Raw genomic sequence first — 18523 nt, 5'->3', positions numbered from 1 at the left:
CAATTACTGTATAACACATGTTTAATCTTTTCTTCCACACTGTTTCAGATATTGTTTTCTTTGATGCACATTAAGTATTTGATATTTTTGAACCATGATTTTTTTGTAAAAAATCGAGTAAATTAACTGGGATCAAATGTTAAAAACTGCAATGGTTGAGTTTACACGGTAATGTGCATTCACTTTTCTATTCATATTTTCTTCCCCAGGACAAAGTTGACAGCATTCAATTTTCACATTGCAGTGACAGGTGAGTGTTCTTCGGTAGTCTGTGAGTGTGTGTGTGTCTGTCACTCCATATGCAGTGTAGTTAATTCTTACATGTTTGTTTTTATGAAACCTCGGGGTGCCGCAACGTGACTCGACGGTGTCAGCACAAACACCGTCTTTCCCGAGCGTCTCGATCCATGCTCTAATTCACATTCTCGCGAGCGTGCACAGATAAACACACGCCTGCGCACACGGCGCGCGGCGTCGGACTGGCCGTGCCGCGCCGCGCGTGCCTGGATGGAGTTTGCAGAAAAACAAGCTCAGCTGTAATTCCCCCGGGTGGCTGTAATCTAAGCAGAGCGGAAGGCTGACTCGTCTATGCAAAGAGAAGGGGTGGCAGAGGTGGAGATGGAAGAGGGGTACTTAGAATTAGTGTATATTGACGTGTGGAGAAGGAGAGAAGCATTTTACTGCAGAATGCAATAGTGGAACTTACTGCTATGTTTTAGAGCTGCATACATTTTTTGCTCACAGATCCCTCCTGTGTTTGTGTGTGTTTGTGTGTGTGTTTGTGTGTGTATGTTTGTGTTGCAGGTTTGTGAGCGGCAGCAGAGACGGGACGGCTCGAATCTGGCAGCTACAGCCTCAGGGCTGGAGGAGCATACTGCTGGACATGCAGACCAAATTACCCGGGTACACATGTGTTACAACTTGTGTGTGTGTGTGTGTGTGTGTGTGTGTCAGTCTGTCTTTTCCATCAGCAGTGTTGTGCTTGGAGCCAAGAGCCGTGAGCTCGTAATCTCATATTTTATGATCTCTGTATAAGCAAACACACAAAGAATCAATCATATGTTGTACTATTAAAAAAATTAATAAAAAAAGGTAAAACTACATTTGTTATTTAATCCCATGCATCCTGGGATCTGAGACCCTTTTGGGTGGGTTCCAAGAAATCACATTGGGGGCTTGAGGGTTTATGTGGTTATGTTTATTGTGGATTTATTGTCTCGATAAAAGCAAAACTAAAGGAATAACCCTAAACAAAGATGCTATTTTAATCAAATACAGATGTGCTCCTGCAGAAAGTACAGATGTTGAAAGAAACGTGTAGATATATTTAGGAAACGGTAAAATCTGCATAATTATTTCAAGTTGTAGAGATGTAGAACAGGTGATAATTGTATAAATTAAGCATTATGGTCGTCCGCATCGTGTCTGCAGGAAATACAACCCTCCTCCCCTGGAGGACAAAGTAACGAAGCTGAAGGTTACCATGGTCGCGTGGGATCGTCACGACGGCACGGTGATCACGGCCGCCAACAACCTGACGCTGAAGGTGTGGAATTCCACCACCGGGAACCTGGTTCACGTGCTGATGGTGAGCGGCGCTCAGTTTATGTTCCAAAAGCAAAGACCAATATAAAGGGTCATTCTACCCGCTCAAGATCTGTTTTAATGGGTTTCAATGACATTTCTGAAGTCCTCTCTCAGACCTTTATAAAAAAAATAAAATAAAAATACCCGCAGCATCAGAAAACTGCAGGGTGACTCTTTCTTCATTTACTTAAAAATGATTCTCAGCTTTGAGGACAAGATGAGCCAGGAACCAACCACAAATAACGTGCTCTTTTGTTCACAGCGGACTGGCGAGCTTAAAGTTACGGTTTAGTTGTTAGACCTTGAAGTGACACAAATATATATTTCTGTTGATGAGCTGCACAAATTCAATTCATTTATTAAATTTCCACAGCGATTCAGCGAATGAAGGATGATCTTCTGATTTCTTTACAGCGTCTTAAAGATGATAATTTCTGCATATTTATTGATGCTATAAACAAAGTTACCTCTTAACGATTTGTGAAGGTTTCTGCACATGCATTTTTATTGGATGTAGAATTGTTAAGATCGGCAAAGGAGGGAAATTGATGTTACTTGGCTTTCATTTTCCGTACACTTGTGCATAGACAAGAAAAAGTACTGGTTGAATGTGTCATTTCTTCAACCCACATGCGTGTGCCGTTTGGTTCACAGGGTCATGAGGACGAGGTGTTCGTCCTGGAGCCACATCCTTTTGATCCCAGGATCCTTTTCTCAGCTGGACACGATGGAAACTGCATTGTGTGGGACCTCGCCAGAGGAGCCAAGATCCGCTCCTATTTCAACATGGTAGGATTCTTCGTCTGCATCCAGTTTAGCGTCATCCTGATGTTTATCCTCACATGTGATGCAGATGTCAGCACTCACGATTAAATCACAAAAAAATGACGTGTTTCTCATTCTGGGAAGTTCGTTGGTATTTGCTGCACTCCCACTCCACACTCTTTTCATTACTTCGCTCAGACATTTGCACCCTTTTGTCTGCTTTCACTTGCAATTGAAGTGCATTGAGGACACACATCCTTCTTTTATTGTGTTACTGGCTTTTGTGTCCGTGGTAACGACGAAGAGCAACATTCACACTGCACGTCTTAAAAGTTCAATTATGAATTTCTGCTGGGATACGATTTCTCTGCTTGGTTCTTCATGCTATCATCGACATACAACCACCATCCAAGTCCAGTGTCCACAGGCTTTTCTTACATTGGGGTCTCAAAGTCGGCTCCAGGTGTAATACGGTATTTGGCATAACCACAAAGAAAGAAGAGTGGCCCATTCAACAAGCCATTCAAAGCTGGTGCGAAACAACCGAGGCAGGCAGACGATCTGTGACAAGGAAACACCTGACAAGTTTAGGAGTGTGTGTACTTCTGTGTTTAAAAATGGTAATAACAAGCTGTTTTATTTCACGTGTTTGTTATCTTGTATGAGAACCAACACGGTAAATATTGGTGCTACACAAAGGCACGTATATTAAGTTTGGCATTGACAACAAAAACCAAATGATAAAGTTTAAAGATTCTTAAAAACAAAGAATAGATTTCAATGATGGTCTTTTGTGGCACAATATCCAACACTTACATGTGATCTCGCCTTCTCTGATGCGGAATTGTGTCGTCATTTTAAGGTGATCTTTGGTCTGACTTGGAAAAAAAAATCTGACTTTCATTGTCCAGATTTTTGTAAAGAAAAAAAAAATTATCTAGATAAAAAAATTGGTCATGTAGCCACTGTGTGTCTTCAATCCCGTGCAGTGCTACTCCGGGATACTTAATTGATGAGCTGCATGCTGGTGTGTCGAATGAATGAAAGTCCCGAGTCTTGATTTACAACTAATCACATTGTGCTTTTATTAATATCCAAAACTCACTGTGTCCCGGAGACTCGCGCTTACCTTTCCAATACACATAGTTCACCTGCAAATTGCTTTGTGAAACCCAACACTCCATGTACCATGGATAAATATATGCACATACTACTCCGACTACTCTAGACAGTCTGTGTGTGATACAAATTTGATTTCACAATGATAGCGAATAAACGCTGGTGAGAGCGGCGTGCTGCTCCAGTGGTTAGCGCTGTCGACTTATACAGAGTTTGCATGTTCTTCCCGTGCCTGTGTAAGGCTTTCTCCAAGTACTGCTCCTTCTTCCGACAAACAATCCATCCCACCGTCTCAGCGGATCCAGTGTGCTTGAGAAGTGGGTCTTGGTATGCTTCCAAACGGACTCTGGTGCATTTCAATTAAAGTCTGATTTGAGCATGAATGCATGAAATGAAAGGAACCGATGCGATCCATCGCAGAGCTTGTCTCGCAGTTTATTCTAATTGATATGTACATTTAGAGGGGTTCTGTTTTGACTACTTTAAACATTTTGTAGGCTGTCGGCGGGTTCTCAGCAGGAGAAATTCCCACCACAATAATTCAAAAGCCATTATGTTACATTTAGTGCAGCACATTGCATTGTTGTGGGGATTATGTTGCAGAGTATAGTTTAGAACGGCCGCTCGCCGTGTGTTTTGTTCACGTTTTGGCAAACCTTTCCACAGAATCCTTATAATTTCTTCTACGATATACCTTTGTACACTTCGATGTAGGAGAACATGTCTTCAGAAGTTGCGAAGGTGTTAAAGCAAAGGCAACATTCACCTCTCGACCATGGTGACTCCTCGCTTTAGAGCTCACGTTCCTGATACGTCTGGAGGAACAAACAGCTGCGAAATCCATTAAAATGCCACAAACACAACATGCAGAGGGAACCCACCTCGCCCCCAAACATTTCCCGGTTGTTATTGGACAAATATGCCTTATTTCATGGGAGGAATGTGAGGGGCGGCCTCCAGCTCGGACCCCAGCGTGGATAACACCGGAATCGAGTTCACAAATTCTCCAGTGGGACACTTGTGGATGTGGATGATTGATCACCTGTGAACACAAAGACTTATTCAACCATGTACATGTCCCCTTGGCTCATGAGCGCACATAACAAATCAAAGGTTCAATAGTTACAAACGTTTACAAAATAGAGGCTGTTGTAGGCCAAGTGCACTCAAAGGTTCCCTGTTTCCACGGAAACAAAAAAAATGAGAAAAAAGCTTCTGGCGACACTGCCGTTTCATTCATCTTTAAACATTGGTATCTTGTACGCCTCCTGCAACATTGAGGTCTATTTGAGGCTTGTGATTCATTCCTAATGTAGCACTCTGTATTGGTGTTTCCACCGAAGCTCAATTTCAGCATAAATTCATGTGTTATCAAACCAAACGGTTCATTAAGTCCTCTTGAAAACGCTTCAGAGGGGGTTGTTGCACACAATGTGGATATTTGTATTGTGTCAGCAGCTTTCTGCAGCTGTTTGGCCATGCAGCTGTCTTCAATCCCAGAGTTGCACCTCGCTTGCACGTCCATTAGCAGGAAACAACTGAAGCTGACATTCAGGTTCATCTGAGGCTGACTCTGTGTGCTGCTCCACTTCGCTGCTTTGCAACATGCTGGCTGAGACACTTTTTTTTGGTTTTTGTTGTTGTTTTTTTTTGTGAATGAAGGACAACGAGTCAGAAGCTATAAAGAAGTGTTTCGTCTTGTGATTGAATCGAGCCGGTGTGCGAAAGAAAGAATACCCACAGATCAAACCTAAAGCAACAGCTGCCTGATGGGTCGGGAGTTTTGTCTCATCGATTTTCCGTTGATGAAGTTTCACTTTCTGCAGGTGGCTCTCGCTGTTGGAGGTCATTTTTCATAACCTGGCTGCTGCCCTGCTCCACTTGAATTTGTGCTGCTTATTTTTTATCAGTCGACGTCAGTCCACCGGATTTTGAGAGCTGATTGCGTTCATAACATACAATGATCGAATAGGAATTACTATATGCACTGATTTCCTTCTTTCCTTCCGGTCTTCAACAGATCGAGGGCCAGGGGCACGGAGCGTTGTTCGACTGCAAATGTAGTCCAGATGGGCAGCACTTTGCAGCCACTGACTCCCACGGTCACCTGCTCATCTTCGGCTTTGGCTCCAGCAGCAAGTACGACAAGGTAAGCTTATTGTTCTTCATGATTAAAAACAAACTCTGCAGCCCGCCGGACTGAACGTCATTAGCGGTAACGATCCCCCCCCCCCCCCCATTCGCTGCAGATAGCGGACCAGATGTTTTATCACACCGACTACCGGCCCCTCATCCGCGACGCCAACAATTACGTGCTGGACGAGCAGACTCAGCAGGCGCCGCACCTCATGCCCCCTCCGTTCCTGGTGGATGTGGACGGAAACCCGCATCCTCCCAGATACCAGCGGCTGGTGCCCGGCAGGGAAGGCTGCAGGGACGAGCAGCTGATCCCTCAGATGGGGGTCACTTCCTCAGGTACGCGGGCTGGAATGGGCCTCTCAACGTTAGGTGTTCGCCGCGGCCCCCGGGGTGTGAACTTCTCTGTGGTTCTGCTCTGCCCTTGTCTGCCGGTACTCATCAGATCAGCTCTTCGCCAGGAGCTGATGCTGTCGCCTTCTGTATCATCAGAGCCATCAAAGGCGCTCTTGTCAAGCCGATCATACAGCTCGCAGATCTAATCAGAATGCTATCAAGCCTTAGATATGCTTAATGCGAGTCTTTATTGATATGTTAGTAGCATTAAAATGAAGAACAACAGAAACAGTCGGTAGTAAATAAAATGCATTAGCAGAAGACTGTTGCGACGGGTGAAGGAGACAGTGCAGCTCTGATCATTGAGCTCTGGGCCAAGTGTAGGAATACAGGGAAAATTCCTCGACAAAAACATAAATAAATCAGGGGTCTTCAACTGCCTGAAGCTACCAGAAAATATCATGTTTCTTGTTTATCTTATTTTTATTTTATATTTGCACGTATTTTCCAAATGTCTCTTATTTTATGGTTAAAAACAGCTGTAAAAAAAATGGTCGAGCAGCTAAATTGTCAAATCAGTACAAACAAAGGAAAGGACAGACTAGAGTCAAAAATCCCTAAAACAACAAAAAAATATAAAACACTTAAAATACCTAAAACAGCTTGGATAAATTACAAAAAGGTGCATCAAATTAAACAAAACAAGCAAATAGTCCTAGTCTTACAAATAGTCAGTATAGTTACGATAGGTAAAATTGCGAAACAGAATAAATCACTTGAAAAAGTAACGAGAAATGCAAATAAATGTGGATAATACAGCTAAAATGACAAAAAAAATGGCTTAAAAAGGGAAAATGAAAAACATTAAACTGCTAAAGCAACTGCAAACAAATATGTCCAGTCTTTTAAATTGTAGTCATGAAACAACCGACATGCAGTAATTTCTTCTATGCTTAGCCCTGTATACATTTTATTTGATATTTATTCTATTCTATTCTATTCTATCTGCAAATATTTCACATTTTCTTCTTCTCTTTTTTCTCTCCCGTCCGTGTCAGGCCTGAACCAAGTGGTGAGCGAGCAGGTGGTGGACGGTTCGAGTCCCCTGGACACCATGATTCAGAGGCTGCAGCAGGAACAGGACCAAAGACTGGGAGGCAACGACACGAGAACCAGCAGAGGTAAAACCAAAGCATGACATAACAGCTCGTACTCGTGCGGTGTGGGCACATTGCTTCACAAGCTACACAGCAGTATTTTAAACTTGGCTTCACTCAGAGTGAAAGTGTTTGTACTTAATAAATTTAATCGAAGAAAAGGCCAATTCATTCATCAAAATGACACCACGCCATGCTTTTGTATTGATTACATATTTATTCATGTTGTAATTATGTGAAACAGTGTTGATACCTGCTAAATGTATAATGTAGAACTATGCAAAAACAAGCCCTTTTTTGTATCTTGGTGAGAATTCCTTTGCAAATGTAAAAAAAAAAAGAGAGTTAATACGTACTGTGAAAAACTTTCCATAAAAGACAGTGACGATGTGTCTTTTAGTTGATGTTGGTCCTACTCTCTGTTGTTTTGTTCTTTTTTTCGTTAAATCAATACAAATATCTAACTAGACCATAAAATTGTCGTTTGGTAAAAACAAGCTGACTGAAATTATAATCTTGGGCTATAGGGAATTATGGGAAACAACATTAATTTTGACATGTTTCACAAACTACTGATTTAGAATCAGCTGACGATGAAAACAGTTGTTACTGCACCTTCACTCCCGTTTTTTATTTACTCACTCTTCACACAGCCGGGCTGTTTTTCTTGCTTCAGCCTGTTTTTATTGGCATCCCGATTTTCACAGAGAAAAGTTTTTATTTTTTTATTTTATTATTATTTATTTTTTAACAAGGTTGAGTTTTTTTTTAGCTTTTGCATTTCAAATAAAAGGTTCAAACCAGTAAGTTGTGTGGAGAAGACATATCGCAATCGCAGTGTTGAACCTGTTTATTATCATTAGATCATTCAATCTTCATACATAATTAGACTTTAAATTTTTTCTGCTTTAGACCAGGGATGTCAAACACATCATAGTTCAGGGGCCACATTCAGTCCAATTTCACCTTGAAAAATAGTGCCATAATAATCCTTTCTATTGTATTATTTTTGTATTATAAAATTTTTTTTTGTTGTGGCACAGAGATGAAAATGTCTATATTGTCACAAAACCAAACAATGACTCGTAAAAATGACTGCAATCTTAAGATGAAGCCAAATTTAATGAAACTTACTGTTGCAAAATCGAGTGGAAATTTCCCCCAAAACATCTATAGCTGTAGCATCATCATAATTGTGTCCACTTGACGGTGTTTTGAGAAAGATGGTGCGAAAAGGTAGCAGCAGGTAATCCGCCATCTGTCACGCCACGCAAAAAAAAAGCGACCCGCGTTTGTCTCTCCCCGGTAAATTCTGTACCCGCTCGATAAATCCTGCCTGAATCTGCTCCTGTAGGATCCGTCGGTTCGCCCACAGAGGTGCACTCCCCGCCCAACGTTGGCCTGCGGCGCAGCGGGCAGATCGAAGGCGTCCGGCAGATGCACAGCAACGCCCCCCGCAGCCAGATGGCCACGGAGGGAGACCTGGTGGCCTGGAGTCGCAGGGTGCTGGTGCCGGAGCTGGAGGACGCCACGGTCAGGTGGGGTCACATGCACGCAGGGACGACACAGATCCGTTTCTCCCGCACGTCTCGGAAGTGATCGGTCTCACACTTTGAGCTCGTGTCTGTCTTGCAGGAGACAGGTGAACTGGCGAGAGGCGAAGGGGGAAGAGGAGATCAATATTTATCAGTCAGAAAGGAGGAGACGCACAATCCACTCCCTCCCCAAGGAGAGTCGGGTGAGTGAATTTAAAATGACGTCCTCGTCGTCGTTCTTCTCTCCTTCTGAACCTTGAGCCCACTCACCGCGGCGCGCTTTGCCTCCTCAGGTTCACCCGACATCCGAGTGCGTGTCGGACGAGGCGAGGAAGAGCCAGGGGAACCACGGCTATCAAACCCGCGCCGCCATGGAGGAGACGAGCCGGCAGAGTGCTGAGGCTGCCGATGAAGATGATAGCACCTCGGAGGTAGATACAGATAACCGCGTTGCTTTGGATTGAAATTACAGCTTTACAAGCGGCGAGGGAGGGAGGGTGCAACGTTAGAATAAAAAAAATGTAATAATGTGTGTGTGTGTGTGTGTTCAGGGAGAGGTGGAGGTTCGACAAATCAACGGACACTCCTCGGAGGAAGAGAAGGAGGAGGAGGGGAAGGAGCCCTGGCCAGATGACCACAGCAGTTCAAGGTAAGACGCATTTGATTGCGTGGCGCAGACTCACCGTGCGAGCTCCCTCCCACACAATCAAACACAGGCAGCGAACTGGGTGTTTCACCGCTGCCGTGTGTGTGTGTGTGTATGATGTGTTCGTAGCGATTACTCCAGCGATTACTCCGACTGGACAGCGGACGCCGGCATCAACCTTGAGCCGCCCAAGAAGAGCGTCAAAGTGAAGAAGAAAAGCAGCGGCTCCGAGGAGGACGGAGAGAAGAAGCGGGAGGGCAAGAAGGAGAGGAAGAAGGAAAAAGTGGAAAAAGACGGGGCGTTACCAAAGAAGAAGCAGCCAAAGGAGAAGAGAAAGGTCTGTCGTCACATCGTCTTTCATTTGAATCCGCTATTCCCGCCTTGTTAGTTAATGTTTCTCTATTCTTGTGTGAAATCTAGCGGACGGAGTTCCAGGAGCAGGGCTTGACTCTGGAGGAGTGGCTTCCTTCTGCCTGGATCACAGACACCGTCCCCCGGAGATGTCCGTACATCCCCCAGATGGGAGACGAGGTACACGCTGACCCCCCTCCCCCACGTGTCAGCTCCCACCAAAAGCATAAGCTCGTGCTCCATATATGATATGTTTTTGTGTGTGTGTGCAGGTGTACTACTTCAGGCAGGGCCACGAAGCTTATGTGGAGATGGCCAAACAGAAAAAGATTTACAGCATCAATCCTAAGAAGCAGCCCTGGCACAAGATGGAGCTACGGGTAAGGAGCACGCTGACAAAGATGGATGGAATACACCTGGAATAGAGACGTCGCTCTCTTTTTAGATCCTGTGCGCAGTATCTGGAGATCTCTGTTCGCCGTTCCCACAGTCACTTTCTGGTGGGGGGGGTGACTTCAGTCATTAGTTGAGGAAAGTGGTGATATTTTTAGTGACATTCTTGTTGTGAAAGGCTTCAATTATCTTGGCGATGGCCTTGTGTAAGCTCGAACTTCTCCGGAGATTTTGACGCACAGCGACAAGCGAAAACAACGTTAGCGTTCCAAGTATTCAAGATGCTCTTCTTGTAAAAGTCTCCCTGCTCTATTTTATCTTCGTGTCTATGCGGAGTTGCCCATAAAAGAAATGACATTGAACGCATTGCCGTCATGTTGACAATAGTTTATGAAAGTGTTGGACGAACAAACAATCGGAGGATGTGTGCCATCTGGATTTTAGCAGTTTAGATGCATTTTTGAGACAAAAATGTGATCATTGTTAGGTTTAAACTTCCTATACGAATATATTATCACATCAATATAGTAGATTATGGCTTCACTGGAGCAATTTGATGCTTTAAATACTCTTTAAACCAGGGGAATCAAACACATTTCAGGAGTTACATGCAGCCCAGTTTCATCCTTCAACTGGTCACATAGTCTCATGATAACCTTTAAATTTCAATTCTAAAGTTTTTTTCTTCGTGGCGCAGAGTATATGTAATGAAAATATCAATATTTTTGCAAAGCCAAACTGTTACTACCAAAAACAAACTTCCCCAATAACTGTTGCATTATGGGTGTTTTTTACAAATTCACCCTGACAGCATGGCCTTGAGGGTGATGCTCGTTAGAATTTTGACCATTTGCTTGGTGGTTTGTCAGCCGCAGGATTGGAGCCGCTTTGCAAGTTAATATCTTTTTAATCTTTCAGAAAATAAATTCTCCATTAATAAAAGAAAAAAAACCAAAAATTCAAAGCCCCACTTCTGATTTGAAGCTTTTCCTAATGGAACAAGAACACCGCCTATCAGACGCCCTGCCACTATAAAGCAGCGGCTTATAGGATTGTGTTTTTGCTTGGCACACTATTCTTTCTTTTTCCTTCCATGAGACGAGGCAGAGGAGCGGTTTCCATGCAGAGACAGACCATAATACACCATGACTTGCCGTTCGTAGTGTGAAATGTGGCTTCCTCATTCATTGTGTGTTTAAGTTGCATTCAAACAGCTAAACCACTTAAAGACCACTCGGCCTCTGGGAAAAGGAAGACACTTTTAAAGTAGATGATAGATAAATAATAGTGACTTTTAATCTTATTTCTGAAGAAATCATTTTTCTTCTTTTGTGGTTTTTAGGAGCAGGAGTTGATGAAGATCGTTGGCATTAAGTATGAGGTGGGTTTGCCCACGCTGTGCTGTCTGAAGCTCTCTTTCTTGGACCCTGACACTGGCAAGCTGACCGGAGGATCCTTCTCAATGAAGTAAGTGTGGACTCGGACTAAAACTGTCATTTGTACAAGTACCTACAGCCACAATACTCAAACCGCAAACTGCAGTTATCTAATATTTCTTCTCCATAAAAAGAACAGTTGGCTCCTCATTTGCATTCATCACAGTCCCTGACAGTCCAGCTTAATGCGAGCTGAGCAAAGGAATCAAACGATTATCAGAAAGTCTTGCAGTACACCCGGTTGTGTGACTGTTTCCTCAGTCTGTGCTTGTTAAACAATGTTCCTCTACACCGTCACATCCTGTGTTTCAGTGCAGTTTTTTTTTTTTCTCACGCTGTCACATTTGCTCAGCAATGTACAGCAGGTCTGTGCCAACCAAGTGACAGACGCTTCTTGAGAGCTTTAAACATCTCATATTTTCAAGGCCGCTTCCTTTAAAATAAATTCGGGTTTCAAAGCGGCTGAGCAGTTTGGCTGTCTCAAACAAACAAACAAAAAATAATGGATCGATCAATTGTAAGAAAAAGTAGAAAACGACAATCGAGGCACCATTAGTGCTTTTCCAGGTGTGCAACCAGGTCTTGTGTTGGTCCAGGTTGTCCTTCTCTGTTCATAACTGCTAACAGTGGCTCAGTTCTGGGGTTTGTTCACCGACACCGGTCGGCACTGAGTTCTGTTGTCGCAGTTGTTTCCTCTCATTCAGAGAAAGAATAGACTTGAAACTGACTGTGGTATTAAACAGTGTAGATCCCCCAGCGTTGCAGCTGATAAGCTCACTGTCTGTTGAGCTGTTACTCATGGTTTCTTTCCTCCACCTCTTGCAGGTACCACGACATGCCGGATGTGATCGACTTCCTGGTGTTGCGGCAGCAGTTTGATAACGCCAGAAAGAGACAGTGGGCTATAGGTCGGAGAATTTTACTGAAAGAAAAAAAAACAAAAAAAAAAACATGCTTCCTGTCTGAATCAGATATGAAACCATCACACCTTCCACATTTTGCCCGCCCGGCTTCTTATTAGTTCTGTGGTGTCCGTGTAGGTGACAGGTTTCGCTCTGTGATCGACGACGCCTGGTGGTTCGGGACGATCGAGAGTCAGGAGCCCTACCAGTCCCAGTATCCTGACAGCTTGTTCCAGTGCTACAATGTCTGGTATGACGATGGATTACATTCGTATTACTTTTCGCACGTTCCTTTTCTATTTCACCGCCCTTATATGAGGAATCCCCAGATAAAGATCCAGTCAAGGGAGCATCCGGTACAAAAATACATTATGTAAACACAGCTCAGATAACCACGGCAGCAGATTAAAATCAGGTCGCTTTTGTTAAGAGCTCCCGTCTACAGGGTATTAAAAAAGGCAATTTTACCTTAATTCACCCAAACTATTAGTACAATAAAGCAAAAATAATTTTCGCAGGAGATGCTCCGCATCAAAACAAACGTTCCGAATACATCAGAAGTATGAATACCTGTTGCTTCACTGGGAGGACGGCTGAGATGAGAACAGATACAAAGAAAGACAAGACTCTAACAAGACCTATCAGATCGGTGGGATCTCACCGCGGATGCTTTGGGAAAGGAAAGCGGGTGAATGAGAGTAAAGTGTCGCGTTGCCCGTTTGCTGATTCAGAGGTGCCGATGACAGTCGTGACGTATTTGATGTGTTTTCTGGGATAATCGCCGCTCCGACAGGCAGAAATGTATTCGGCCCCTTTTGGAAACGACACACCAGAAGGATAAGTGACGTGACTATAAATATCACATTACCAGTCAGAAAGTCTCTTTTCTCAACCCAACAGCCAGCAAATCAAGGTACACTCAGCTTTATATGGCTCCACACTGCATGCACTTTTCGGCCCCGGAAAAGGAACTCAGTCGGAAAACTAAAGTCTTAGCGAGGCAGCTGAGATCTCTGTTCTTGTGCACACTGATGCAGCACTGATTCCTTCTACTGTATCCCCTAAAAAAGAAGTGAGTCGGGGAAATCCTCCAGGACTTTTCTTTCATTCTGACTCCTGATCGTTCAATTTTAATGACTGAAGCATCATTTAATGGCTTGATTGAAATAGTTCGCATGAGATAAGAATGACATTCCAAACAAATGCTGATAAATACCTTCTTGTGATCATATTTCCTCAGAAATATGTGAGTTTTTAGCTTTGATCACTCATGAAAGACCTATACATAATAATAATAATAATAATAATAATACTTAATAATGTATAAGATGTAAGTAAACGTGCCATTGTCAAAAAAGGTAAATGCAGTTTGTAATTCTAGAGATGTAATTATAAAGCAATAATCTTGTCTATGAAAAAAAAAAAAATTTATTCAACTTTTGTGTTCACTCAGTTGTAACTCGTAAAAAAAAAATAGCAAAACTAGTTGTAGAAGTTTGATTAAAAGAAAAAAGAAAAAAAAAGCTACTTTATTATAGGATAATGTAATATATTTGAAATTTGTTCTCTTCACCCCTGAATTCCTGCTGACACTGGCTGGAGTTTCATTCACGATCCGCATTATTACACAGTCACACTTTTATCTATTGAGCGGAAATCACGTTACAGATCATAATATCCACTTTACACAGCTGGAGAGGAGCAACACCTTTTGGAAAATTTCAAAGGCAAACTGCGTGACGATTCGTATTAACCTTGTTTCCCATTCAGCTGGGACAATGGCGACACGGAGAAGATGAGTCCTTGGGATATGGAGCCCATCCCCGATGACGGTAGGAGTCGGAAATGTACTTGTGCGCACACAGACACCACACGCAAAATCCGCGATCTGACGCAACGCCTCGACAGCCAACGTTTGACAATTGTTGCTTCTTTTTTTTTTTCCCGTGCGCCTCGCCGCAGCCACCTTCCCCGAGGAGTTGGGCTTGAGCGTCCCGCTGACGGAAGACGAGCAGAAGGAGCTGCTCTACGTCCCGCTGGACGGAGAATGGGGCAGCGCCGCGCGTTCCGACGAGTGCGAGCGCATCATCAAAGCCATCGACCAGCTCTGCACGCTCGGTACGACGGCCGTCGAGCTCCGAACGGAAGCGACGCCGTGTCCAAATCCCCTAAACGGGGATTGATGCGAAGTTTCTCATAAAGGAGGAAGAGCAGCAGCTGCAGCAGCAGCATGACACCTCACAACATGAGTCACCTCTGAGTTCATTGGTCCGAGCCCGCCCGGCCCACCGATCCCACGTCGGGGGGGAATAAGTTGCTCATGCATTGAGCTAAAAAAAATTGAGGCGCTAGTTTGAATTCTCATTAAGTGATGTAATGTCATATTAGGATGAGATTTTGTGCTGCAGCAGCCCTCCCCAACTGGGGAGGAAGCTGGGTTCAGGGCTCCCCCTAGTGGCAATTTAGGGATTAAACACATAAAACGCTCCCACATTCTGCACACTTAATCCTTTGAGATCTCTCTCGTTCTGTTCCTCCTACGCTTCATGCTGTCGCCGGCTCTCAAGACAGGCTTTTGATCAACTCCATTTGGTGCAGTCTAAACGCATCGTGCGACGCAACGGCGAACACCTGATTAAAAGCACACGTTGCGCAAGTCATCCCATCTTTTTTCTGTGAAAATCTGAAGATTGTATATTTACATATCTGTCGTCCACTTTTCCTCCAGATGTTGCGGCACCTTTTGCCTTCCCAGTGGACCTGCAGGCATACCCCACGTACTGCACGGTGGTGGCCTACGTCACCGACATCAGCACCATCCGCAAGAGGCTGGTAAACCGCTTTTACAGGTACCTTCACTCAGCTTGTGTTCCTGGCAATGTTTGCACACGGGAACAGTGGGAGACTTGAACGACTTGGGTTTCCTTCTCAGGCGGCTGTCCTCCCTCATGTGGGAGTTCCGGTACATCGAACACAACGCTCAGACCTTCAACGAGCCGGGGGCGTTCATCGTCACCACCGCCAAGTTCGTCTCTGACCTCATGCTGCAGTTCATTAAGTGAGTAATGTCCAATAGAGAGGATGAATTGTTAACGATAGTCAACATGCCATATATCGAGGGATCTGCAAGTCGCAGCCCTTGGAGCCACGTGTGGCTCTTTAGTAGTGGCTCCTTGAAACAAAAATGCAAATTTTTAATCATCTCACTCTCAGTTTTATTTTATCACCAGAATATTTTTTAAAAGGGAAAATGGAGCTAAGAATGGTCTTGTTCTTTAACTTCAGAAACTGGCTGAAACAGATTAAAAAAAATGTCAAAACAGCTCAGAATAGTTACTTGGTACAAGAACCAAAATCACCCAAAAGTTTATACAATAAATAGATGTTCTTGAATGTCATGAAAACGAAGGAAATACAGTATTTATGTGTGTTGCAAAACTTTGAATAAAACTTTAAAGCATGTGCATTTTAAATTTAGAATAAGCGATGCTTTCCAGTCTATAAAAGTTTCACATTTCACACAGTCTTTTCATTTCAAATCATTATGAATGACCTGAAATCTCTTTAAAAAGCAATGCAATGCCAGAACATCCTTAATGGTTTTGATGCTAATGCTACGTCGCTAGCAGTGAGGATGACCGATCTCTCGTGTCAGTGTTTTCATCATGTACTTAATTTTTTTTCTAAAACGCAATGATAGTAAACAGATTCGGAGCAGCAGTTAGGGTTGTGTCTTAGTTACATGTCACACTGTGCACTGCCGTATTGAAAGCTAAAAGGTTGTCTGAAACAACCTCAGCTGTTTGGAATTATATTAAATTCAGTTAAAAAAAAACAAAAAAACGTCTGTTCAGAGTTGTGTTCTGTTGAGAAAGACCAATTTGCCTTGTTTATAGTGACAAAAATATTTTCTCCGTTTTAATCCAGGTCATGCGGTAATTTCTTTTTCTCTTCCCCCCCTCTTCTCCGTGTCTTGCTCAGGGACCAAAGTCTGACCAACCTCATGCCCCTCTACAAAACCATGAAGAAGGCAACGTTCTCTGACTCGGAGGATGAGGTGCGCGTCGGTTTTCACCACATTTTTTCCAAAAAACTTTTTAAAAGATGAGCTGTGCGCGGTGCATCAACCAGGATGTGTTTAATTTGGGATTAAAAGTATTTTCTGTGCTCTAGATAGTGTTTATTAAAGACCTCATTACACAAGACAAGTGACATTATTCCCCCGTGTATGCAGGACGATGAGGAAGAGGATGAAGACACCAACACTCCCGGAACATCCACACGAAATCACAAGGTAACATATTAAGCCGCGTTTCCATCCGTCCCACCTCACACCTTTCACCGACTGTGAACCATTAGCTGCTGTCGTTTTATTCCTGCGCAGGGCCGCAGACCCATTCAACGCCAGCTGCGGACCCGCCCCCCCTCGTACGACCCCCACGCGTGGAGAGGGCGCTGCAAGGAGCTGCTGGATCTCATCTTTCAGTGCGAAGACTCGGAGCCCTTCAGAGAACCTGTGGATCTACAAGAGTACTCGGTAAGTCTCTCTCTCTTTTTTTTTTAAGTTGGGTGTGTGTAGGGTCTGTAAGCGAAATCTCCTGGAGCCCAGCACAGCGCAGCGCATTGTAACGACACACATTAGGCTTTGCTGAGGCTGCTATTCATTTACACCTTCGTGAGGTAAAGGGAGAGTCTTCATTCTGTGAAGAAGGAGTCAAAGCAATAGAAGTGGATGTTGTGATGGAGTGTGAGCAGACCGGCAGCCTCACTGCTTCTCAGGACTCTTCTTTGTTCTTGATTCTTTTTTTTTTTCTATCGCACTCCTTTGCTGCCTCTTTACACTTCTTCTTCTGTTCGTGCTCTTTTCACAAACCGCGAGTGAAACATCCCAACTTCTCTCTGCCCCTCCAAGGACTACCTGCAAATAGTCGAGTCGCCGATGGACTTCGGCACTGTCCTGAAAACGCTGACGGAGGGAAAGTACCAGTCTCCCATTGAGCTCTGCAAGGACGTCAGGCTCATTTTTAGCAACTCCAAAGCTTACACGCCGAGCAAGAAGTCTCGGGTGAGAGCCACACACACACACACACACACACACACACACACACACACACACACACACACACACACACACACACACACACACACACACACACACACACACACACACACACACACACACACACACACACACACGCACACGCACACGCACACACACAGTCCTATCACAGCCACAATTTTCTCCAAACAATTTACTCGACTCACTGTGTTTTGTTGGTTCCGGTGTCTCCAGATATACAGTATGAGTCTGAGGCTCTCTGCGCTGTTCGAGGAGCACGTCAGCTCCATCCTGGCCGACTACAAAGCCATTCACGGCCTGACGGCGAAACTGAGCCGGCGGGGCACGGACAGGCAGACGCGACACACCACCGACCGACAGACACGGCACGCCATGAAGAGGAGGAGGAGGAAGAGCGAGTCTCCCGCCAGCAGCACGGCGTCCAGGTGCAAAGATACCGCCGGGCCACTGGCTGCGGTTCTGCCGGGACTCGGCTTAACGACCTCTCGTGTCTCTCCGCAGCCCGGAAAGGAAGAGGCGCGTGTCGTCCCGGGTGACGGGGAAGCGGGAGCCCTCCCCCGCCCCCGCCCGGCCGCCGTCACTCAGGCAGACTGCCCCCACCAAGCAGCCGCCTCAGCTGGTCAACGGGAAGGCCGACACGCTGACTCTGGCGCGCACGCGGAGCGGCGCGCGCCACTCCGCGCACTCGCCGCCGTCCTCGTCCGCCTCGCACGGCGTCGCCAACAACACAGCGGGCACCTCTGGTAGGGTGACTGGCGAACTGACCACCGCGGTGATAATAATTGTGATCGATGTTGTAATCAGGTGTGCGCATTTTCCTCCAAATTACAAGATTATTATGTAAAACTTCCCAACTCTCAGAGTCGACTCGCTCATCGCGGGCTCAGAACTCGGTGTCAGCGTCCACGCCATCGGCCTCCGAGAAGGCGGCTCCGCTCCAAGCGTCAGAAAGCGGCGGGGGAAGCACCCGCCGGAAACTCCGGACGCCGGTCCGACTCACGCCTGGTAAGTGACGATTCCACCGACGTGCGACTGAGTGTTTGTCATTCTATTTTTTCCTCTTTTTAATTAAACCTTCTT

At 44.7% G+C, this 18523-nt stretch overlaps 1 protein-coding gene across 1 annotated transcript in view; it reads left to right on the top strand.

Moving 5' to 3' along the window:
* phip (PHIP subunit of CUL4-Ring ligase complex) overlaps nucleotides 1-18523 on the top strand; it is a gene marked incomplete at its 5' end in the record, with an annotated part of 34508 nt that overhangs the window by 11813 nt on the left and 4172 nt on the right. Inside the window, 28 exon segments of the mRNA XM_080514273.1 lie at nucleotides 210-250; nucleotides 805-903; nucleotides 1432-1588; nucleotides 2242-2376; nucleotides 5492-5620; nucleotides 5721-5946; nucleotides 7002-7124; nucleotides 8455-8638; nucleotides 8736-8838; nucleotides 8929-9066; nucleotides 9187-9284; nucleotides 9411-9618; nucleotides 9702-9812; nucleotides 9905-10012; nucleotides 11368-11492; nucleotides 12287-12369; nucleotides 12502-12613; nucleotides 14134-14195; nucleotides 14326-14481; nucleotides 15092-15212; nucleotides 15296-15421; nucleotides 16345-16420; nucleotides 16598-16657; nucleotides 16748-16900; nucleotides 17276-17428; nucleotides 17657-17868; nucleotides 17945-18186; nucleotides 18305-18448. Of these exon segments, the coding sequence (XP_080370399.1) occupies nucleotides 210-250; nucleotides 805-903; nucleotides 1432-1588; nucleotides 2242-2376; nucleotides 5492-5620; nucleotides 5721-5946; nucleotides 7002-7124; nucleotides 8455-8638; nucleotides 8736-8838; nucleotides 8929-9066; nucleotides 9187-9284; nucleotides 9411-9618; nucleotides 9702-9812; nucleotides 9905-10012; nucleotides 11368-11492; nucleotides 12287-12369; nucleotides 12502-12613; nucleotides 14134-14195; nucleotides 14326-14481; nucleotides 15092-15212; nucleotides 15296-15421; nucleotides 16345-16420; nucleotides 16598-16657; nucleotides 16748-16900; nucleotides 17276-17428; nucleotides 17657-17868; nucleotides 17945-18186; nucleotides 18305-18448 (3685 nt within the window).

This window comes from Blennius ocellaris (genome assembly GCF_963422515.1).
Source record: "Blennius ocellaris genome assembly, chromosome: 18".
NCBI classification, from domain to species: Eukaryota; Metazoa; Chordata; class Actinopteri; order Blenniiformes; family Blenniidae; genus Blennius; species Blennius ocellaris.
Note: the sequence above shows the minus strand (reverse complement) of the source record. Positions and strands in the feature narration are given on the sequence as shown.